At 49.0% G+C, this 24853-nt stretch overlaps 1 protein-coding gene and 1 long non-coding RNA gene across 2 annotated transcripts; one reads left to right on the plus strand and one right to left on the minus strand.

Moving 5' to 3' along the window:
- Nucleotides 1-11265: 11265 nt before the first annotated feature.
- Nucleotides 11266-11742, minus strand: LOC139832474 (uncharacterized). Its single transcript, XM_071822245.1, has one exon. The coding sequence runs from the start codon at nucleotides 11740-11742 to the stop codon at nucleotides 11266-11268; it is 477 nt and encodes a 158-aa protein (XP_071678346.1).
- Nucleotides 11743-23060: 11318 nt separating this feature from the next.
- Nucleotides 23061-24562, plus strand: LOC139832576 (uncharacterized). The gene is made up of 3 exons (XR_011747172.1): nucleotides 23061-24105; nucleotides 24198-24361; nucleotides 24452-24562. It is a non-coding gene; the product is annotated as an uncharacterized lncRNA (long non-coding RNA).
- The last annotated feature ends 291 nt before the right edge of the window (nucleotides 24563-24853 follow it).

The raw sequence follows: 24853 nt of genomic DNA on the forward strand, positions 1-24853 counted from the left end.
TTTGATGGGTACATTTTTGCAAAATTTTCTGGCTTTGGTGGTGGATCCGGGGATTTGAACTATCATAACATGTTTCAAACTGAGGGGTTGAATTTTACTTGTTGATGCAAAGTCTTCGGTGACAAAGGAATGCGATGCTCCAGAATCAAACAACACTCTAGCAGGGATGTGGTTGACAGAAAACATACCCAGCACAACATCTGGTGCTTCCTGGGCTTCTTCGGCGTTCATGTGGTAGAGGCGGCCGTTGCGGTTGTTGGGGTTGTTGGGGACGAACTTCTTTCCGGTGGAGACACGGCGTTGCTGCTGAGCAGGTGCAGCGGTGTTGCCGGCGAGCTTGGCAAGACGCTTGGGACACTCGTTGGAGTAGTGCCCCACTACACCACACTCATAACAAGTGATAGTGCTCTTGTCCTGCTTGTTCGCAACGGGAACGGCATTGCTTCCGGTTCTGGGGGCGGTGTTGGTGTTGGTGTTGTTGTTGTTAGGGGCTCGGGGTGGAGCGCGGTTGTAGTTGTTGTTGTTGTAGTTGTTGTTGTAGCCTCCTGGCTTGGGGTTTCCTCCACTCCGGTTCTGATAACCGGGGCGAGAGTTCTGCATCTGGGGTTTGTTGTTTCTCGGAGTGAAACCTCCGCTTGAGCTAGGGCGAAACTTTTGGGGGTAGCTTGATCCACTCTGACTTGCCATGCGGCGCTTGCGGTTCTCATTGGCTTGGTTTAACTTGCCCTCCATCTGGATGGCGGAGTCAACAAGGGCTTCGAGGTCGGCGAAGGGGATGTTGACGAGGACAGTCTGCATCTCATCATGCAGTCCGTTCAGGAATCTCTCCTTCCTCTTCTCAACGGTGTCGGTCTCATCAGGGGCATACCTTGACAAGGTGAGAAACTTGTCGCGGTATTCAACCACCGTCATGCGACCTTGTTTCAGCTCACGGAATTCATCCCTCGTCTTCTTGATAAGACCCGGGGGTACATGGTACTTGCTGAACTTGAGTTTGAAATCCTCCCAAGTCATGAATTGTCCTCCGTTCATGGCACGGGTGCTTGTCCACCAAGCGCGGGCTGGTCCAGCGAGATAGTGAGTGGCGAACAACACCTTCTCGTTGGCTTCCACTCCGGCTACCTCAAGATTGTTCTCCATAGTCTGGAGCCAATCGTCGGCGTCGAGGGGCTCCTCGGTCTTGCTAAACACCGGAGGGTTGGTGTTTTGGAAGTTCTTGAGCTTGGATCCGGGGTGGTCATGATTTCCATGGCCTTGGTTGGCGATGTTCTGCAAAGCGATGAGGTTGGCTTGGCGCTCGGCTCTTTCGGTTTCCCGGTCTGCAAGCATGGTTTGCAGAAGTTGCAGCATCGCGTCGTTGGTGCGATTCGGAGGGGCCATCTGAAGATGTAGAAGATTATGAGATAAGAGGGAACATTCTATGGTTCATTTTGGTTAAGTTTGAAAAACATTTGAAAACTTGTAATCTTTTCATGACAAACATAACATTCATTCATTCATGCAACACATAGTACAAACTACACACATACTCCAATGGTTTTAAGAACCATTCTCATGCTACGATACAAAGGACGGGATACAACTCACACCTACTATAAGTGAACTAGTGTAACTACTCCTCATCATCGACATCGATCGGGACGTAGTCGTCAGGTCCTGCCTCCAGGAACTCGTAGTCCTCCTCCTCGGTGTTCTCGTCCTCCTCAAAGTCGTTGTCGTCACTCAGAAAGGCGTCTCCTCCCTGAATGTCGATGCCTCCATCGTCATCCTCCAGCTGACGAATCTGATCCTCCTGGGCCTTGACAGTGGCCTCAAGTGACGCGATCCGGGCGCGAAGGCGACGAATCGTAGCGTCCTTCTTGGCACGCTGCTGGCGAAGGCTCCTGCGGTCGTTGTTGAGTAGCTTGATCGCCTCACCCTGCTCGGTGATGTGAGCATGGGTCTGGTTCGCGTAAGCGCGAGTGGCGTCAAGGTCCCTCTGAGTCTGGTAGAGCATGAAGTCCAGGTGCTCAGCATGGTGCCTCAACTCCGGGTGCGGCTGCAGCTCCATGGGCACTCCCGCAGCATCACGCCTCACAAGGTGGGCGTAGCGAGAGGCGAGGATGCGCACCACGTTCTGTCCACAGAGGCGCGCAAGTGCCTCCTGTAGGCCACGTGCGAGTCCGTCGAGCCAGTTGCTCTCGCGGAAGGAGAAGAGGATCCTCTCCGAAGTGGGAGGCTCCATCTTGCCCCTCAAGTCGGCAGTGATCACCCACTGCAACTCTCCTCCGGGCGTGTCGTCCAGCTGAACCCCGTGAAACTCGGGGTGTGGGCGCCCAAGGAAGTCAGAGACGGCGTTGAGGCCGTGCTCGAAGATCAAGCTTCCTCCGTTCCCAAGCTGATAAAACTTGGTGTTGATGGGTTCATTCGGCTCCATCTGAAAGAGAATTGGATGAGTAAGTTAGAGAGTGCAAAGTGTGGCAAAGTTTTAAGTTGATTCAAATAAGATAGAACATGATTCATCAAATTTTGGCAAAGTCTCAAAGATAAGGGTGTAGTAAATTTTCACAAATAATTTCTTCCATTTGATTTCAAAGTTAAATTTTTCAGAACGCCCATTCTAACTAAGGTCTTCTAAGGTCAAACAATGGCTCTGATACCAACTTGTCAACACCCGGATTTTTAAGTCCGAATGCCTATTATGTCATACATCGCAATCCCAGGAATATTGTTGTTGCGAGGCATAATAGTTAAGTATCACAGTCATCCTTCATTACAAACCATAAGTCTTACAAATTGGAATCACATGATCCATATTACACGAATAGTTGGTCTATTGATCAACGAACAAACACAAGTTCATAGTTCAACATAGCGGAAGCGTAAGATACAAGGACTCTCTAGTCCACAGGCCAACGCTTGACGTCGGAAGGCGCTTAGTTGTCGTAGGCGTCCTGCTGGTCATCTCCTTGGTCATCTTCATACTCTGGCCATTTGAATAGCCAGGGACAAAGCCGTGAGTACGTTGAGTACTCGCAAACTAATACTAATGTAAGTGCTAGACATTCTAGTATGGTTTGCTAAGCTCTAGTTTATTTGCATAAAGCTAGTTTTAGTACACAAAATTTGAGAAAAGCTTATTCAAGTGCTAACTAACTCAGGTGGTAACATTAGTGTCATTCCCACCATTCAAGTGGTGATTTCAATTCAATCCACCACAAGGCATTTCACCATCATCTTTTTTTCAACATCATTTTCAAAGATATGACATCGGAAACTGTATGGCCTTTCCAACCGTCCGTAACCGTGGACGCGGCTATTCGAATAGGTTTACACTCTGCAGAGGTTGCACACTTGTGCCACAACATTTGATTTCATCCGTCGGGATTTCCCCGAATCATCGTAACACAGTACGCGGATCATCAACCATAACCTTTCACTTACGAACCCTAGTATGAGCACCTCTCCCCATGAGCTTGGCCTCCCAGTGAAGACAGACAGTCAGCCTGGGAACTGCACAGGGCTTGGGCCGGACATTCACCTCATTTCGCATCGTATCATATTGTTTCTTTTGTGGTAGAGGCAGCTTTCGGCATAACCCCGATGACGCTTGTTTAGAGGGAACCCATACTAAGACGCATAAACTTCCAGTTAAGCCCTACCCATAATCAGGTATTGTGGGGGTACTTAAGAATTGGAAAGGTATCGCATTCAAACCAACATCATTGTTTTATCAAAAATCACCATCTTCTCTTGGTCATATTCACCTTCAAAAATCATTCAATGGAATGCATCTTCATTCCAAGGTTTCAAAAATCCTCCAAAATCACATTGTTCCCATCTAGAGTAGTCAAGTTTTAATTCATTAGCACTAGCTCTAATTCATGAGGGGTGCTAACTTGCTTTGCTTGGAGCAGACTAACTCACTACTCTAGTAATCAACTTGTACTTTGACCAAAGTTAACTATAAAAGTAACTCATTTAGAAAACAAGTAAAAACTTGTAAAGTAAAAACTTGGGATGGGTTCATATAAGAAAAGGTAAGAAACATGGTGCCTTGCCCCAAGGGGCTTTGCACTTTGCAAGAATATTAGCTTGCATTGGTAGTAGCTTGCCTTGGTAGTTCTCAAACTGTTCCTCCTCTTCCTCTTGGTAGCAACCTTCTTCTTCGGTGTACTCTCCGGTGCTACCGTCTAAATTTGAATACGAGTATAATTACTCACTAATTCAATGGCTATTCCATACATCACATATAACACACAAACTATTCTATGCACACAAATAAATTAACTAGGGTGCATGGGTTGTGGGGTTTAAATAGAATTCACTTCTTTGTATCTCATATGTAAATGATAGTTTCCATAGGATTCTTGAGAAATAATTTCCTCTCATTGAAATCTTCTTAAGATTTAATTTCTCAAACAATCATGGATGAACTCATATTGACCTAAGTCCAATGTTCATCATCATCATTTGAGAAAATGATTTAAATGAGGTGGATCACCTCATACTATTTAAATAACACTACATTTGATTTAAATCTCAAGTAATTCATATAAGAGAGTTTGGGACCAGGGGTCCAAACATCCCATGAATCCATGTGAGACAAGTTTAAATGAAGTGTAAGACTTCACACAATTTAACTTTAATAGTTTTGGACAATATCAACTAGTTAAACTAGTCAAAATATCCATTCATTTAACCATGGCATGATCATTCAAAGTGACCACACCATTTTATTGCATAAACAATTAGTGTAAGTCAAATGTGAGCTATTAGAGTTGGAATTAACTTAATATCTATTTTGGTTGATTTTTAAGAATTATTTGAATAGGGAAAAGTCCCTGTCTTGTTATTTTTATCACATTTATTCTACAAAGAATCTGGCCATGAGGCCAGTGGCATGTTGTAGAGAATTTCAGTGGCTTTCTAACACTATACAATTCACTAAATTTGGTTTAGCCAATTTGAAAATATTGAATTTCAAAGTTTGGGCAGTATTCAAATGGATTTGTAATAATTAAACTGGATTTGAATTTAACAGGCCGGCGGGAAAACTAGTTGGGCCAAACGATTTGAAAACGGCCCGAGCCAGCCCACCACGGTCCACAGACGCGCAGGCTGCCTGACAAGGTGGGGTCCGCCTATCAGCGGCTCATAACGCCCGAAGCGGTAAGTTTTAACGTGGGACGTAGGATTAGATCGGGATCGGACGGCGCTGGTGCGTCGTCTTCTCCGGCGAGAGGCAGAGAGGTTGGCGGCGAGGGTAGGGGGCGGAGAGCTCACCGCGGCTCCAGCGAGGGATGGCAGTGTGCTCGGGGAAGGTGTGGACGACGGCGAAGCAGCTGGTAGCAGTGGCGGAGCTCGAGGTGGCCTGGATCAATGGCGATTGCTCCAGGGCTTCCGCGGCTCCGATCTTGCAATTGGCCTTGCTCCAGCGACGATCGAGGTGGCTAACGGTGCTAGGCGAAGTGGTGAAGGGTGGGGAGTGAGGTGGTGTGCTCAGTGGCTTCCATGGAACTCTCTATTTATAGGATTGAGCAAGGGTTGCGGGGCAGGGTGGTGGTCGACCATGGCGCGGCTTCTCCGGCGAGCGGTCGAGCTAGGCGAGGTTGTGGCAGTGTTCTACGTGTCCAGGCGAGTCTAATGGCAGCGACAGCTTGGTCGGAGAGGGCCTGGTTGGGTCGCATTGCTTCCGGGCATGTCGCGGCAGTGGCGGGATATTCTTCCCCGTCTACGGCGGCGGCGGTCCAGGGTCGGGTCGTGGCCGTGTATGGCGGTGTCGTGGTGGCGTGGTGATGCTCAACGGCTAGCCAGCGGGGCCAGAGCGAACGCGAGATGGTGGCGCGGCGCGTGGCCAGTACGTGTCCGCGGCGTGCACACGCGCGACGCGAGCGGCGTCCAGGGCGCGTTCTGGGCGCGCGTCGTCCGGGCGTTGTCGAGCTCCTCCTCGACCAGGACGGTGCTAGGCGGCACTAGGGAGGTGCGGTGGCGCTCTTTGGCATGGTGGCCAGGGTAGAGAAGCAATGGAGAGAGGGGGAGGTTGTCGGGTTGGGCGACATGGCCGGCATGGCCATGTCTAGCCTTGCTCCTCCTCTCCCTAGGGTTTCTATGTGGTCATTAAGGGTGAAAGGGGGCAGGGGAACCATTTAGTGTAGGTTGGGGTAGATTAGATGTGTATAGAACACTATTTCAAATAGTGTCCAATAGTGCCATATTTTGCAATTTGCAAAATTCTCCAAATTTGAAATAATTCAAAAGGTGAAAGTTTTTGAAATGTGAGTGTTGCTATTAGTTGTAATTGACCAGAGGTGATTTGAGGTGGTGGTGGAAAAATTAGAATTCAAAGATTGGCCAAAATGGCTAAGTGGAGATTGTTGCACTTGTTAAAATGTTGCAACTTTGGATGAGCATAGCTATTGATCAAAGATGAATTTGGCAGGGTGATCTTCATCAAAGTTGTTCACCTTGATGTTGACTTTGAAATGGTGCAAAGAGTTAGCAAGAATTGGTTTGGGAAAATTGAATTGCAGGGGCTCAAAGTGGTGATCAGACTATAAATTTCAGTTTTCACCATTATCATATGTGAGTGGGAATTGTGTTTGAATTTTATTTGAATTGTGAAACTTTGCTTCCAAAAGTTGTAATAAGTGTTTAATAACATTATTCAACTAATGGTGAAGACCAAATAGGTCTAGGGTCAAAATTTATAAAAATGCCATAGGGCATATGTTAGAGTTTTTAGGGTTTTTCAAATTATGGAATTTCTTCCTCTTTGATTTATTTGGTTGGTGATCTTACTATGATCACACTAGGGTTTTAGAGCATAGCAAATACAAGTAATAACAATCATCATGGCATATCACTCAAATGCACCAGTCCTATGCATGGTACTATATGCAAATAGAAAAGTTTTTGTTGGTTTGAAATTTTGCTTTCTGGCATTCTCTAACTTTCTTTTTATTGAAATTTGGGGTGTTACACTGCGATCCCTCCTGCATCGATATACCAATGGGGGTTTAGGTTTCTGTCACTCCGGCAACCCCGCAATTAGCAAACGAATACAAGATGCATTCCCCTAGGCCCATAAATGGTGAAGTGTCATGTAGTCGACGTTCACATGACACCACTAGAAGAATAACACCACAACTTAAATATCATACCAGTGAATATTACTCAACCATAGTTCACTACTAACATTTAGACTTCACCCATGTCCTCAAGAACTAAACGAACTACTCACGAGACATCATATGGAACATGATCAGAGGTGATATGATGATGAATAACAATCTGAACATAAACTTGGTTCAATGGTTTCACTCAATAGCATCAACAACAAGTAGAGATCGATACCGGGAGAGTTTCCCCTATCAAACAATCAAGATCAAACCCAAATTGCTACGGCGGTCACGGTGTCCAGCGGTGTAGACGGCGGTGATGATGGTGGAGATGATGATGATGGTGATGGAGATGATGTCCAGCTCGATGACGGTGACGATGGCGTCGATTTCCCCCTCCCGGAGGGAATTTCCCCAGCGGATTCCTGCCCGCCGGAGAGCTCTTTTCTCTCTGGTGTTCTCCACCCCGCAGAGGCGGCTGTAACTCTTCGCGAGGTACCCTCTGTGGCTTAGGTTTTCGGTACGAAGGATTTCGCGAAGAAAAGGAGGCGAAAGGGGCTGTGGGCCCCCCACACTACATGGCGGCGCGGCCAGGGCATGGGCCGCGCCGCCCTAGGGTGTGGGCCCACCCTGGGTCCTCCTGGCTCCTCCTTCTGGCTTCCTTCGTCATCTTGAAAAATAGGATTTTTGGTATAATTTCCTTCCACAGTTGATCTTCCGAAATATTGCGTTCTGACGGTGCTTTTTCCAGCAGAATCCTGGCTCCGGTGCTTGATCCTCCAATAATGATGAAACATGCAAAATAGATGAAATAACATAAGTATTGTGTCCCAATATGAAATATATCAATGAATAACAGCAAATTATGATATAAAATAGTGATGCAAATTGGACGTATCAAGGGGTAACAACGTAATTTCACTGTGAAGAGAAGGAACATGCGCTACAGTGCGTGCGCCAGGAAAAGCGGAGGACGTGTGTCCCCCACTTCCACGACGTGTCAACTTGATAAGAATTTTGGGCCCGCAAGACAGAGAAAGAGCAGTACTCGCGTCTTCCCGATACAGTGATCGTGGCTATCGTCAGCGATGATGTCACCTTGGCAAGAGAAAATATCGGCTGTGAAGATTCGTAGAAATGGCGCCAGCAGAAGATTATTGATTATTTCGAGAGCCTTTGGTCAAATACAAGTTTTTGATCAAATGATCGGGGGCTACTTTGGAAAAATGAAAAGCTCGAGTATGACAAAATAGAAATGGCGAGAGCCTATGACCAAATGCAAGCATTTGTTCATAGCCTCGAGGGCTACTCCAATCGGGAGCGCTGGTCACGCACCCGATAGATATAAAAACCTCGAGAAAGAAGGAAAATATAGCAACATAAGGCGTTGAGCCTACAACCAAGCACAAGTCCTTGGCTATAGCCTCGGGGGCTACTCCCATCGGGAACGATGTTCGCGTGCCCGATGAAATTATAAAAAGAAGTGAGAATATTTCGAGTTATACAAATAACTCTACAAATACTCCCATCGGGAAGGCAAGATAAGTCATCCGTTGACTCAATAAAATGTGCTATTCTAGCAGCCGAAAAAGCACTCGACAATATATTCTCAGAGCGCCAAAGTCGCGAATAATCTCTGAATGCCGCAAAATTTTGCGAAGGTAAGACCCCAGATCCGTTCTGAGCGGCATGGCGCCGTGTCTGACGTCGGTTTGCTACTTTTTCCGTATCAACAGATACGAAGAAAAATCCTAATGGACACGTTAGGTACCCGATAAAATATGACTGGGACTCGACAGATGGTAAGACCTTAAGCGGCACCTGTCGAAGTTTACACCAGTATCCCGAGATCATGTCCAGGGATGTGATCTTGAAGTAGGTTTTTGCGGATTGCCACTAAAGCAGTTAACTAGTACCTGATCCGTCAGATGAACTAGCCCCAACTACCATTATCCCTGTACAATATATAATTGTATATCCGAAGATATGTGATAAATTCGACAAAGTTATTGAATGACTAGAGTTGGAGATTTTCCCTGATTCTTCGATTCAAGCAAAATCTCGGGGGCTACTGACATAGGCATCCCCAATGGGCCTGCTAAAGATGGTACCCGGGGTTTAGTGAAGGCCCACGACTCGATGAATATGAAGATTCGGAAGCCCAAACTAGTATTAAGGAAAGCTAGAATTGTATTAGGAAATACATACTTGTAATCTTGCGGGATGGGTTGGAAACCCTCCCGGACTCTGTAACTTGTGTATTATGAATCCCTCGACTCCACCTCCTATATAAGGGGCAGTCGAGGGACAAAGAGAGCAACGATTAATTGTTTCACGCAACCCTAGTTTTCATATCGTCGAACGCTTTTCGGCTGAAACCTTTGAGATCTACTTGCCCTCTACTTCCGACTAAAACCCTAGTCTACAACCTGTAGGCAGTGAGCAGGAGCGCCGTAGTAGACAGGGCCAGGGGGAGGCTGGTTGGTCCCGAAGGCCTGGCCGTGCAGAGGAGCCATCACGGTTGATATGGGGCAGCCCGATCTTCTCAGTAAGCGACGGGTGGTGATGAACACACGATGGTAGCAGCGGATGGAATTGATGACGATGAGGAGGATAACTTGTATGACGCCGACGAAGTCTCTTGATTGATTCCTGATGCCAATGCAACAGCTCTCAACCCTGCAAGATTTTCGCAACTCCACACACTTGCGCATGTAGCCGCCGACCACAAAGCGGTAGATTGCAATCTTCTAATCCCCAATGGAACAGCAGATCACACAAACTTTCAGTAGCATAAAACTCCAGATCGCAACGAATTGGAGAGTAGTATTCAATAGTTTTGCATAGCAAACAACTAAGAACTAGGGTTTATCTTAAACTTGGTCTAAAGCAGCTAGGGGTCATCCAAGGCACTTATATAGGCATCCGGGACGAGTTCTGGTCAAAAGATACAAGTAAAACCGACCCAGACTAGATCTGGTCGAGACAGACTCGGACTAATCCGGTCTGGAATCCGGTCAACTGGGCCTGGGACCGGGCTGGCCGGTCTGGCATCCGGTCAACCGGGCGGCAACCGGAAAGTTCGCAAAACTTCGTCCGGTTTGGCCCCGGTACGACGCATCTGGTCTGCCGCCCGGTCAACCGGGCCAGGGACCGGGCGCGCCGGTCTGGAAGCCGGTCTAACCGGGCGCTGGGCCGGCCTGGACGTCGACTTCTCCTCTCGCGCATGCCTCCCGCTCCTCCCTCGCGCGTCCATGAGATATCTTCATGTCCAGCTCCATGTCCAGCTTCACGTCCATCTTGACGTCCGTCTTCATGTCCAGCTGCTCCTCTAGTCCTCGTGTGATGCTCGTCTCCTCTAGATACCTGATGATATATAAGTAATAGGACTTAGTCAGTATAAAGTTCTCATCAATCAAAGTATCGTTTAGAAACAAGTTCACCTGTTGTTTAAGTAGCTTCGCACGAGCCCTTGTAATTGGTCCAATCCGAACTTCATTGGACTTGAGCTTCACAGCAGGTTCATCTTCATTTATCAATGACGGAGGTAGTGGTGTAGTAGGGATGTCCTCATCAACGGTGGTGTAGGCCTGCTGGCCCAGCGGCACCCACGTCTGTGGGCGATGGGATGGCGTAGCCGGTGGTGCAGAAGGGCGCGGGCCCGAGGAGCCCCTGGCCACCAGGGGGAGCTGCGGGGCGCCAGGTGGGCTGCACGGGCTGCATGGCGCCGGTGGCGGGGTTGAAGTAGACCCAGGGCCCGACCGGGGGGGGGGGGGAGGCGAGGGCCCCCGCTGGGGTTGTTGTTGCCGTTGCCGCTGCCGCGGTTGCCCCGCCGGCCACGGTTGCGGCCACCATTTCCGTTGCCCTGGCCGTAGCCAGTGCCGCCGTTGCCGGTGTTGGCGGCGCTGTAGAGGGCCGTATGCTGGTTGACAGGCGCGGCGTGATGAAGTTGCGTCTCGCGAAGGAGTAGCATGGAGCGTGTCTGCAGAAACGATGGCAGCGGCGTCTGCATGGTCACCAGGCTGGTGAGGTCGGAGAAGCGCGGGTTGAGGCCGCGAAGACAGGTGAGCACTAACGTCTGGTCGGTGACGGGTTGGCCCACGTCGCGAAGGGCGTCGGAGAGGGCCTTCAGGAGGTGGCAGTAGGCGGTGACGGAGAGGTCGCCCTAGATGAGCGCACGGAACTCGGCCTCAAGGTGGACGGCGCGGGTCATTTGGTTGTCGAGGAAGAGGTTGCGGATGAGCACGTAGGCGTCAAAGGCGGTCTGATTCTCCGCCATGATGATGTCGAGGATCTCCTCGCTGATGGAGCCATAGAGCCACGAGCGGACGATGAAGTCCTCACGAGCCCATGCAGGGGTGCGATCGGCGGCATCGGTCTGCACAGCAACATGTGAGGTGAGCTCATACTTGCCTAGGAGGACGGAGATCAGCATACGCCACTTGGCGTAGTTGGACTTGGCAAGGTCGAGGATGACGGGCACGTGTGTCTTGACGCTGGCCACGCCCATCGCCAAGTTGGAGGAGGACGTCGCCGTCAGGTCGGCGAGGGCGGGAGTGGTGCCGAGGGCGAGGGAGCCCGCCGTGCCCGAGGTGAGGGCGCCCGTCGTGGCCATGGAGGGGGCGGCGCTGGTGTCGCCCATGGATGCGGTGGAGGGCGGCGGCTGGGGAGGGAGGCGGGTGGGCTAGGGTTTTAGGCTGAGATCGGTAGAGCTAGACGTCTGATACCATGTGAACGATAGTAGTTTGAGGGAATTCGCCACGCTATGGGGCGTTTAGCTCATGTTAATATATAGGCCCGGATACGGTGCCTTGGTACACAAGAATACAATCTAATCCTACCAAACCGAGAGATATACATGATCGGTTGAGGAGATTACAATCTACACCTGCCTAACAAACTATACAGAGTTAATACTCGAACAAAGATGAGCCTGTGAGTCCTGCCGAATAGGACCTTCACGACCAAACCACCCCTCGCAGGCCATCGTACAATACCCAAAGGTAGATTCGACTTCACATAAGGGGAGACTAACACGAAGACATTCGGACGCGCTGGAACGGAGCCGACCAAAGTTTGCTCGTCGCCATTGTCGTTGTCTCACAAAGCCTCCACTCGGAACCCCATATCTCTGTTTGACCTCCTGCCAACCTAGATGTTGGCTTGATGACCTTGCTAGACAACACAAGAATCGCCACCCAAAGCCAAGCAGTGCCACGATCCAGCTACATAGGACCGCAACAACTGCAAAGAAGACGAAGACCGCCGCCTTGAAGCGTCACCACCGTTCGGGGCCATAGAAAAATCTCATCATTGGCAGCTCAGCCGGGAGGCGGCGATTAGCGAAGGAGAGCAATCCCGCGTGGAGATCTTGTTGTTGGCAGGTTCGGCTGGAGGGAGGTGGCGATTAAGGAAGGAGAGGAGTCCCCAACCCGAGGGAGATCGCAGAGCATGGGTAGCCACCTAATCTGACGGTTATTGATGAACAATTAGTCTGATCTGAAGGACAAAATTTACTAATCGCTAGGATTAATTGGATGTCTTGTTGGGAGTCTCCAATCAGTAAATAACTTGATTTTTGTCTTTTAGATACTACATTCTTTTCAGATCTATGTACGTGCATTTGTTTTTGCAATCTCATAATTTCTTATATATAGAAGATGGGAAGTATTTTCAATAGAATGCACAATGTCTCCCGCACTAACCAACCTCAACGCATCTCAAAAGAAAAAGAAAAACTCAACAGGGGGATAATTGATTATAACCCCCTGTTCGTGCGTCTTGGATCTTAAGCCCCTTTATTGGTACGCCTCTCTTTTAACCCCTCAGTTCACCCACGTTGTTGCTAATTTCCCCTTTGACATGCTTAGCCGATTTTTTTTCGATAAAAGGAATATATTAATATCAAGAAGATACCAATTACACCCAGCCTTTGCAACAACGCACCACCCTAATGGCACTACGGATGCACACAGACAAAAAAAGGAAAAAAAACTAAGAAACAAAGGCCCCGCTACAGCATCTCGGGCCTAACAACAGCAGTACATCCACCACCAAGACAACACCTGAATTACGGACTCTCCAAAAAACGACGCCTACAAGAAGAGAACAGTGCTCAAACACCATCATCGCCCGATCAAAGATCTTAGGTTTTCACCCTGAAGATAGTCCCCGCTCTCAAAACAATGCCTCCACCAAGGTCATTGCCAGGCACAACCAGTTAAGGCCAGACCTTGGGTTTTCACCCTGAAAGGTAGGACTCTGCGCTTCACCTGTGTTGTCGCCCCCACTTTCATACCGCTGTTGTGAAGCCCGGAACACCAAGCCAGTCTCTCAACAGCGTGGAGACTTGAACCTCTCTTAGCTAGTCCTCCCTTCCGGCCTTCATGAAATTCTCTTCTTCCGACTTTCATCATGGATTCATAGTCACTTGATGTCAACACAGAAAAAGAGCTTCGCGCCGCTCCCTCCAGAACCAATCGGTCGGGATAAAAGCATGGGTGCGCACGACCGAATACCTCCGATCCAGCAAACTCCAGGCAAAGCACTGTTACATTCGCTGGCGGAGCCTTCCGGAACTCAACCCTCCGGCCAGATCACGAGTTCAGGCCTCCGATAGGTCATCCTCTTCACGCAAGAGAGGCCCTAGGAGTACCGCCTTTATTCTGCAAGACATGAGATCTCAAGATCCACCATATCTTACTGGCCATCTCCGGGCGGAAGGAGGAGGCAAGAATGCTTAGCAGATTTGTCAATGTATAACCAACAAGTACGCACAAGAATACATAGCTTCCTTTCAGCTTCTGCCCCGCAGCAGCAGGGACGACCTGGAGGCCGTGGGCTCTTTTCCGGCTCTGGCCTTGACTTCGTTGGCCTCCACTCGAGCGACCCCGCCGTCATGATCATCTCCAGGTCGAGAACCACATGGCCGCCGCCTGTCCACCAGAACGGGATCCCCACCCGAACGCTAGCTCCAGAATGAGAGTCCTCAGGGTTGAGCCACTCCAGATCGACGCAGACCTGAGCTCCGCCAGTCGCCGCCCAGGCCTCAGCTTCGCTGGCCGCCACCAATTTCTGCTCCGACCGGCTGCCGGCCCGCCTCCCGGTCGTCCCCTGCTGCTGAGAGAGCCTAGTCTGGTGCGCGCTGAACATGTCCGAGCCAGCCCACTATCTCCATTGGCGGACGCAGCGGGGGGGGGGGGGGGCGGGGGGGGGCCAAGGCCCACCCAGAAATTCGCTGGCCCATCCGGCCATCCTGGAGGAGTCGAGCCCCACGCCACGCGCATGCCCCAGACTTCGATTCCCCACTCCACGCGCACCCGTCCTTCGACCGCAGCCGCCGTCCTCCGACCGCAGCCGCCACCCGCCGCCCCGGCCCCGGCTCCGCCGCCGCCCGCCGCCCCAGCCCCGCCGCCGCTGCTGCCCATCAGCCCCGCCCAGTCCGGCGCTCGCCCGCGGCCCGCCCCAGCTGCGTCCGCCCATGCTGCTGCTGACCGCCGGCCGCCCTCGCTGCTGCGTTGCCGACCAAGTGGGTGATGCAGCCATTTGCATGTGAGCTGTGATGACCCCTACAAAGAGCCAAAGAGGTGATGCAATCAACTTGTACCGTTGCAGATTGCATACATAGGTGATACATAGGCAGGGGGTGTTGAATAATGTATGGACCCACCCCGCCCTGGAGATGAATAAGTTTGAGGATTAAGTTTTCCCTAAGTTTTTTCAGGCATGGTGACATTGTGGAGCGCAGATCATCTGAGATTCTGAAGAGGTTCATACCTATATACCTATCTCGTTCGAGTTTCTTGTAGTAACCATATGTAAATCTGTTGCTCCATTTGAAAAAGCTTCTTTCTTTTTGTAAGCCCTCAGAAAAAAAGGATAACTTTCTTGAATTGTGCCAGTACTTATGTTCACCTAAACTATGTTCAAGTCAATATTTTCATGCTCTGCCTACAGAATGCATGATTGTGCCATCTTCACTACACCTACAGTACCAATGTAGTGCAGGCTGCAAATTCAAAACTACTGCAGTGATACTACTACGTAGGAGCAACTGAAACCATGGGCAGTCGACCATTGTTCTCTGGTCAAGATAGTCAAGCGAGATACTACTATGTTTGTTCTTCGTTGTGCAAAGGTTTTTCATACTTTGGGGGGTGCGCAAAAAAAAAATTGAGGTGTGTCCCCCCTCCAATTCTTTCCTGCGTCCGCCACTGACTATCTCCCTTCAACCCAGTTTAGTGCGCGCTGAACATGACCGAGCCAGCCTTCTCTGTCTCGCGACGAACGGGACGAGCAGAAAGAAAAAGAGAAACGAGCGACTTGATGAAAATAGATGAGGGCAGAGTGTTCATTTCAGTATGTAATTAGACTAGTATATTGGATTATTAGGTTAATGAAGAGTTTTTTTCCAAACGATCCCATCAGATCTGATTTCATTACCAGAAAGATAACGAAACAAAGGTTTTTCCTGACATGCAACAGCATGTTCAGCACCGCACTCACGCACCAAAACACACAGAAACTTAAAAAGCACATGAAAAAACGCCGCCTAATGCTAGCGAACGGCCACCGAAGAGGAGTTTTAACTTAACAACCAAACAAACAACACCTTACAACCAGGACACTGCTGAGGATCCTCCGGAGGATTATTTCCTCCCGAACCTCCGAGTCCCCCGTCTGACACGTGTCCCTCCAGGACCACCACCCCATGTGCACCTCTTCTATTTTCCACGGAGGAAACGAAAGTGAAAAAACAAAAAAAAACATCACGCGGCATCGCTTGGCTGCACCATCCTCCCGGCGCACCACCTAGAAACAGGTACGATGAGGGATCTCGCTGGCGACGCATGAACACCGGTGGGACGCATCGCCGACTGTTCTTGCAGCATATGCGCTTCCTCCTCGTAGCACCGCCTCCCACCGATGGAAGCACCATCCTCCTCCTATGGCAGCACCGCCGGCAGCACCGCCGAAAGGCTGGTTGCACCACCGCTCGCGCCTGCAGCATCGTTGCCCCGCTGGCAGCAGCCGCGCTTGGCCGTTGCAGCTCTGGTGTAGGGCCTTTGCAGCAGCCACGCTTGGCCTTTGCAGCTCCGCCGGTGGCCCTTGCAGCTCCGCCGCCGCCCTTTGCAACACTGGAGGTGGGGATTTGCAGCTCCGCCGATGGGCATTTGCAGCTCCGTCGCCGTCCTTTGCAGCATCGGCAGTGGGGATTTTCCGATCCACGGGCAGCCCTTTGCAGATCTAACACCATATCTTTGCAGCTCCGTCGGTGTCCCTTGCAGCTCTGTCGCCGCCCTTTGCAGCACCGGAGGTGGGGATTTGCAGCTCCGTCGGCGGACCTTTGCAGCTCCGCCGATGGGCCTTTGCAGCTTCGTCGCCTTCCTTTGCAACATCGGTGGTGGGGATTTGCCGATCCGCGGGCGACCCTTTGCAACTCTGACGCCAGATCTTTGCAGCAGCACCGGCCTGGTCTTGTAGCGCCGCCTCCCCGAGCAACATCTATGACCGCCGCTCGAGCAGCACCGGCGGCATGGCCTTGCAGCACCTCCGTGGCGCTGCCTCCCATGATGCCCTGGCCACGACATCCTCATCGGCGGCCGGCATCACAGTTAACCTCATCGGGGGGCCGCGCGAGCAGGGGAAGACGGTAGGAGGAGCAGGGGAAGGAGAAGGTAGGAGGTGCATGGGGAGTCACCGGAGGCGGAGGGGAGGAGGGGCTGACGGTGGTTGCTGGGGCTGAGCTCCCCATGGTGCTAGGATGCTCTGCTCTCGTGAGGTAGGAGAAAGAGATGGGAAAATAAGTGGACGGGAGAGAACTAGTGAGGAGATAAGGTAGGTGGTGAGGCCCGGTTTGCTTGTGCGGTTTTATGTGGCCTTCGCATGGACGCGTGGCGTGCGGTGAAGCCGGAGGCTGGGACGCGTTGAACCTCCGGAGGAAACAAAGCATTTTCCTTACAACCACGAGCTTAATGAAGAGTTAACAATGCCAAAGAGGGGAGTTAGCAACAACGTGGCTGAACTGAGGGGGTTAAAAGAGAGGCATGCCAAGAAAGGGGCTTAAGATCCAAGACGCACGAACAGGGGGGGTTATAATCAATTCTCCCCTCAACAGGTTCTCTTCCCCGAGCCCCAAACCCTAGCCTCCGCCGCCGCCCTACTCCATCTCCTGTGCGTCGGCCGCCGCCTCCCCCACCTCCTCGGGTCTCTAGCGGACCCTAGCACCGCCTCCCAACCTCCTACGTGCTGGCCGCCACGGCGGGCCACTGCGCCGCCACCCCACCTGCTGCACGCCGCCGGCGGACAACCGTTTTGCCTCCAAAACACTTCCGGTCCCGGAGATCGATGTGTCTTGGGGCGAGCGCTTGGGCGCCACAGCGTTGTAGTTCCTCACCCAGTTGCTCGTGTTGGCTCTCGGCATACTCATCGTGGTGCTCCCCGCGGACGACGAGGAGTAGTCCGACCTTCGGACTGCCGCCCCCTTTGACTGGACTGCCTTTGCCCTAGACTGGCACGCCTCTCCTCGAGTCCCAAACGAGGAGACTCCCTGAGCAACCATTGGATCTCCCAAATGAGGAGACTCCCTGAACACACCACTGTCACCTCCGTTCTCCGCCACACGACGGCCAGCGAGCTCGTGCCACACGGCGAGGGCGGAGAGATAGCTAGTACTCCTTCAATCAGAACCACTGGAGACAATCAGTATATGATGCGGCTGCTGCTTTCGTTTGTAAGCAAATCCTTTTATGACAGCGCTGTCTTTGTTCTCTGAATATTGCATCTGGCAGCTACTTGGTCTGACAGCCACAGATTCTTGGTCTGACAGCCACAGATTCTGTTGAACTTGGTCACATTGTGGAGCCTCCTGCTATTAGAACTGCCACTTCTATTCTTCCTCTTGGATGGACTGGCCTTCCTTGTGGCAAAAGTGCCGAACCTCTGAAAGTTGATATAATTGGACACGGTCTCCATATGTGCACTCTTTTCCAGGCTCAGATAAACGGAAGCTGGTACGTGTTTGTCTGAGCCAGATTTATACAAGTTTGTGAGCTCAGCAAAACCGATTCTATTTGATAAAGCATGGTAGACTTGCAGTTTGATTTTCCTATAATCTCTTTTTCATATGTTGTTCTAGAACTGTTTTGCCTTGCATCCTAGGATACACTATACTTTAGCTCACCATGAATGTCAATTTCATAATGTTGTTTAATCAGTTGCTAGTAGAGTAGTAGTAGCAAGTTTGCTTACCCACAAATAAGGCATGCACCTGTACGTTCATCTACTAGTAGTAGTAGTTTGCTCTGTGTGAACAGAATCCTTGCATGACTAGGATCAGCAAGTAGGGCAAGTGGGCAAGAGCATTGGCGGACGCGTGACGGGGGGGGGGGGGCCAAGGCCCACCCAGAAATTCGCTGGCCCATCTGGCCATCCTGGAGGAGTCGAGCCCCACGCCACGCGCACGCCCCAGACTTCGATTCCCCACTCCACGCGCACCCGTCCTTCGACCGCAGCCGCCGTCCTCCGACCGCAGCCGCCACCCGCCGCCCCGGCCCCGGCTCCGCCGCCGCCCGCCGCCCCAGCCCCGCCGCCGCTGCTGCCCATCAGCCCCGCCCAGTCCGGCGCTCGCCCGCGGCCCGCCCCAGCTGCGTCCGCTCATGCTGCTGCTGACCGCCGGCCGCCCTCGCTGCTGCGTTGCCGACCAAGTGGGTGATGCAGCCATTTGCAGGTGAGCTGTGATGACCCCTACAAAGAGCCAAAGAGGTGATGCAATCAACTTGTACCGTTGCAGATTGCATACATAGGTGATACATAGGCAGGGGGTGTTGAATAATGTATGGACCCACCCCGCCCTGGAGATGAATAAGTTTGAGGATTAAGTTTTCCCTAAGTTTTTTCAGGCATGGTGACATTGTGGAGCGCAGATCATCTGAGATTCTGAAGAGGTTCATACCTATATACCTATCTCGTTCGAGTTTCTTGTAGTAACCATATGTAAATCTGTTGCTCCATTTGAAAAAGCTTCTTTCTTTTTGTAAGCCCTCAGAGAAAAAGGATAACTTTCTTGAATTGTGCCAGTACTTATGTTCACCTAAACTATGTTCAAGTCAATATTTTCATGCTCTGCCTACAGAATGCATGATTGTGCCATCTTCACTACACCTATAGTACCAATGTAGTGCAGGCTGCAAATTCAAAACTACTGCAGTGATACTACTACGTAGGAGCAACTGAAACCATGGGCAGTCGACCATTGTTCTCTGGTCAAGATAGTCAAGCGAGATACTACTATGTTTGTTCTTCGTTGTGCAAAGGTTTTTCATAATTTGGGGGGTGCGCAAAAAAAAAATTGAGGTGTGCCCCCCCTCCAATTCTTTCCTGCGTCCGCCACTGGGCAAGAGGCAAATCAGAGTTGCAGGAGATAACCTGACATGGCTAGAAGGTGATAAGCTGCAGAAGATAAACCTGAAACCTGTAGGGATAAGTCGGCTTGACATTCTCAGCTTCCACTAGTCAAGTGTTCACACCAGAATTGTAGTGCGTGAGCTGATTTGTGTAGCTCACTAGTAGTACTAGTAAGTGGTGCCGCAGATAAGTGAAAGACTACAGTTTGAAAATAAAAGTAAAGACAAATGGTACTAAAAAAAAGATAAAGTGAGATTATTATTATTTATTCTTTTAATATACTCAAACAAAATATAAGTATAATCGAACATAACGTGACAAAAGAAATTATGGACCATTCATTATGAGTACATATATGTTTGAAACTAAATGTTGACAGAACATTAATGTAAGTTTTACATGACTTCTTTACATGACAGAACTTCTTATCGAATCTTATTTGTTATTGTAAGTGGGTTCTAAATAAGAGATAAGGACTGCACAAATTCGCTTTGGAGTTTGGGTGTCATGGATCTCGGTATTTTTGAAAATCTGAAAATGTGACTTCAAAATTTCACAAACTCAAAATAAAATTCTAGACATGGATAATGGTGTACTCTACAAACATACAACCGAAATACCTTATATTGTAGGCTTAAGAGAAAATGAGAAAATCTGACATATTTGGGAGGTTCGAATTGCACAGATCGCTACTTTAAATATCAGATTTTGTTATTTTTACATGGCCCAAATTATTGGGTATTTCGAGGTGATTCTTTTTCGTGTTTGAGGACAACAATTTTTTGATCCAAATTTTTTGATCCAAATTTTTGAAACTTCAAATCACCATTTTTCGCTCATTTAAAAAATGCACTCCCTGTCAGCCAAGCTCTAAAAGTCCACAATCATAAAAAGTGGTCGGTCAAACAATTCAGAGCAAAACTTATTGAATTTTTAATTATAACCGAGTATATTTCTTATTTTTTTATACCCTTATATTCTTTTAGGACTCTTATAGTTAATTTTTTTTCGATAAAGGAGCATAGCCCCAGCCTCTGCATCATCACTTATTACAGTCACGAAAATGCTAAGGTCGAAACATGAATCAATCAACTGAAAATATGGCAAACAGAAAAGCTATGCATTTGCTATTCTATTATGATGCCGCCACCCAGTAGCCTGGAAAAAGAAGTCCTGAGCAATCAGTAGCATCCGGTTGCATCCAATAACCATATCCTCCCGCTGCTCCATTGGAGGAGGAAAACCCATTGTTGAATTGAATGAGCAGCTCGTCGGATAACCTGCAAAAATTAGTTTCACTTTGTTTGTTTGTTAAACAATTTAGAGTAAAACTTATTGAACTTTTAATTATAACCGAGTATATTTCTTATTGTTTATACCCTTATATTCTTTTAGGACCCTTATAGTCTATAAGCTCCGTTTCACAAAAGGACTTTATCTAATGGTCTCAAGAGATGAGATTACGAATGAAATTGCACGTGTGAGAGATCGTGAGAGAGAAGATAACTTAGCTGGCTCATGCAGTCATGCCATTGCTGGTCGTGGTAGGTTTCCAATAAAAATTTACATGTTCACGTCTACTCATAGTGCCAATCAGCGATTTAGTTTTCTACGCTTGAGAGCATCCACTCACTGGATCTTGGTCCCACACTGGATGTTGGTCCCACGTTGGAAGTCTGCATTGGTTGCAGTTCTCTAGAAAAATATGCTAGGTCCTATAACATTCAGACCGGCACCGAGTGGATGCGTTCTGGAAGAAGCGAATCCAGCGCACCTCGACCGTTGGATTATGCCCAACAATACCTGGTGAACGGCGGACAATTGGTTTGTTTTGCAAATCTGCGGCTGTGATAGGTTTAGAGATGTTTTGGCGGGAAGAGGCTTGTAAATCCAAATTCAAACTGCTACATTATAGTAGTAGAGATAAATAGCCCCCCCCCCCCCCCCATTGTATCAGTTCCACACCAAGTAGTAGAGGGAAAACGCAGCAACTTTGAGCTGCTCCAAAGTACTTGTGTCATTCAGTTCTACCTTTGAGTTCAGTGTGTGTCCACTATACGTGTGTGAGAAGCACCAGCTCTAAGTAGTAGGAACTTACACATAATACTTGAAATGCATATTGCCGGAAACTAACAATCAAATACCTACATCAGCCACCCAATGAGACAAATTCAGTATGGTTTGTATAAGAAACAACGAATAAGAAGAATTCAGTCAAACCATTGAAGTGGTAATCACTAAACTGATCCTTCTGGTTTTTTACACTAGGAAGTTGTAGGAGCGGCCCAACAGTAAAATATTATTAATTGAAAATGAGGATGTACAAAAGGGGTGGGAATATACACAAGGCAGGAGAGGAGAGGGGATATAAGAAAGATCTTAATCGGATGGGTGGGAACATCGGACTATCATGCATGGAACTTCACGATGAATGGAGTCTTCTCAGTCCGTTCTGCGCATCACTTGAGAATACAGCAGCGTAAGATCGATGCAGGCATCCAAGAGTTCCCGACGACATCTGCAGCTTACAAGGGATGGTTGGCGCTGTGGGGAGGTTCAGTCCTGTGCAAGGTCAAGATCAATATTTGGCGATTAAAGAAGAACGGGCTGGCAGTTGGCTCAGAGCTCCAATGCCGCAAGATTAAAGAAAGTCTGTTGTGTTGCTTGCGGGAGAGAGGAAACGGTCCTTCACAGATTGTGGCATTGTCCACACTCAAAGCATGTGTGGGAACTAGTCAGGAGTTCATGCGCTGCACCTACTACCATTCCTCCTGCTAATGTCTGCTTTCCACGAGATATCTTGCAGTGGTTGCTGGAATGGCTGAGCACGGTACAGGAGGCAGAGATGGATCTGACGATGATGACGCTGTACCAGATGTGTCCTGCAAGGAACGATGCCAGGGAATCGAGGAAGATAGAGGAGCCGGAGATGTTGGCCAAGCATGCAGTGAACTTAACTAAAGAGTGCGCAACATCTAGGATTCGAAGATTCCTAAAACCCCAGGGTGGAACACTGGCGCCCACAGCTAGAGGGGTGGACAAAAAATAATTATGATGGTACCGTGGCGAAATCTTCAGGGAAGTAGGGCAGAGGCGTGGTTGTTCGCGACCACCATGGTAGCTACCGTGCGGCAGCTTGCCAGTTTTTTCCTCTACGGTCACTGATCCTGAGGAGGCTACGTTAAAGGGATGTCAAAGGGCTATGTTCCTCGCAAAGGAGCTTCATCTCTCGAGAGTGGTGCTGGAAATAGACTATATGAGAGTGGTGACGAAGATGTCTAGTATAGAGAAGCTATGAAGCACCGATACGACGACAACACGGATACGGCGCTATGGAATACGACGATTTGAAAAAACAGCAATATGCTAAATATCTCTACTATATTAAAGCTCTAGCGGTGGTGTCCCGTGGTAGGTCGTCCGAGCCTTCCACACCGCGCAACAATCGGTTTTCTTTCCGCTGAGCCGAACCGTCGCGGAGCAGCCACCTGGCACGATAATTCCGGGCTGAGAAAAAAAAACAGTTGGCAGTTACCACCTAGGCATGCACGACTCCTCCTCAATCTGAAAGCTCTGCAAAAAATCCTCAAATTGCCAACTATAGATCCCTCCCGTTCCTCCGCGGCGACTCCATCTAACGCCACGCTGCCGGAGATTACAATCGCACAGCAGTGCTTCTCGGCGCTGCGCGCTGGCCTTTGGCGCTGTCGCCGTCGCTCTACGCGGCGGCTCCGCGGGGGGCCACGGCTCGAGAACCGGAGATGAGCAAAAGACTGACGTGTGCTCAGTGCGGGAAGCCATCTCGCCGGTTCGCCGGGACCATCACTGCCTGGAGTAGTCGAGCCGAGCAATGCGGGGTCGTTTCTCCATCAGACTACAGCGCAGGAACAGCCGGCCCCAGGGCCACGACCGCGCGCAGGTGCCAGGACGGAAGGCCGCGTCGGCCTCTACTGGCTTGGAGAGGACGAGACGCCGGGAACCCCTGGTGTAGAGTGCCACACCCTCCGGCTGTTAAGCGCATCTATCTCTGTTACTTGACTGGATCAACTGATTGTCTTCTATTTCTTCTCTACATGATTCGTTTTGAAATCTGTTCTAGATGGTGTTAATCTCTTCTACATATTCTGTTTACCATCTAAAATTCAGTACTGTGAAACATTGTGTCCCGTCGTATAGATGCAACAGCAGATTATTGATAATGTATCTAATCATCACAAAGCAGACCGTGGTTGGATGGAATGGAAAACATGAATAAAAAAACACTAAAGCATTTTTTTAATGAATTTCCTCAGCCATCTGCTCTGAAATCTTTTGCCTGAAGTTGACACTGTAATGTGCATCATACAATTGTTCTTTTCAAAATAACATGTCAAAGATAGTTTTTGAGTATTAAAGAAAACAAGATGTGTTCTCTCGGCATGGCAAAAGAAACACACCAGATTGAGACCTCCAATGGTTGCTTTTTTAATCCGTTGTTATAGCTCTGTTATAGAGCGTGGAAGCCATGGGACTTCTATCATTGGTTACAACTTTTGCTTCAAATTCGATCTGTGGCCCCTGATTCTGCTCACAATGTTGTTCTTCAGCAGTTTCCACGCAGGTAAAAGTTCAGTTTCTTAACTAGGAATATCTCCTACTATTTTCACTTCTTTTGAGTTGACAGATCCTATAATAGCATTGATAATTGTGCAGATGCTGCTGTTCCCCAAATTTCAGTTGCGTCAACTGGTGATTTGCCTAAGATTCTTGATGAAATAGAATCATTTCAAAGAACGAAGTGTCAGCAGAGCAATCCATATGTATCTAAATTCACAATATTAGAACAACACATGTTGTCTCAGGGGCAAAAATATAAGGTATAATTTACTGCTTATAATTCATAATTAAATGAATAACATTTTGTTTCTATTCATCGAAAAATAATTCTTCATAATCGTGAAGTGCAGGCCAATAAATACTGATACATCAAGTGGGTTGTCTCACCAAAGAAGTGTATTAGTTATTAATCCTGGTAAAGAGTGGACCAGTAGCCAAGGACTCTCACTATCTTTCTTCAGAGGAAGGTACATATCTGAAAGCTTTATTAGTTTTGACTCCTTCTCACTAGCCTTTGCGAGACTACCTTAACTCTTAGCTGAAGCTCATGATTCTTTTTTGGTCTCTCTTTCATATACTTTTGGGAATATCCTTGTTTCATAGGTTAGTGCCAATTCTTGGGTTCACAGATGAATCTTGTTAGTCGGAGCTGGGATAAGACTTTTGATGTAGCCCTACCCAAGGTCGATACTACATCAAGACTGACAAGCCCTCCTCGTGGTCCAATGACACGAGCTCGAGCCCAAGCCCTA

This window comes from Lolium perenne, chromosome 6, assembly GCF_019359855.2.
Source record: "Lolium perenne isolate Kyuss_39 chromosome 6, Kyuss_2.0, whole genome shotgun sequence".
NCBI classification, from domain to species: Eukaryota; Viridiplantae; Streptophyta; class Magnoliopsida; order Poales; family Poaceae; genus Lolium; species Lolium perenne.

Excerpts from the sequence above, each read along its gene's own strand:
- LOC139832474 (XM_071822245.1), bottom strand. The coding sequence starts at position 11,742 with ATGGGCGACACCAGCGCCGCCCCCTCCATGGCCACGACGGGCGCCCTC.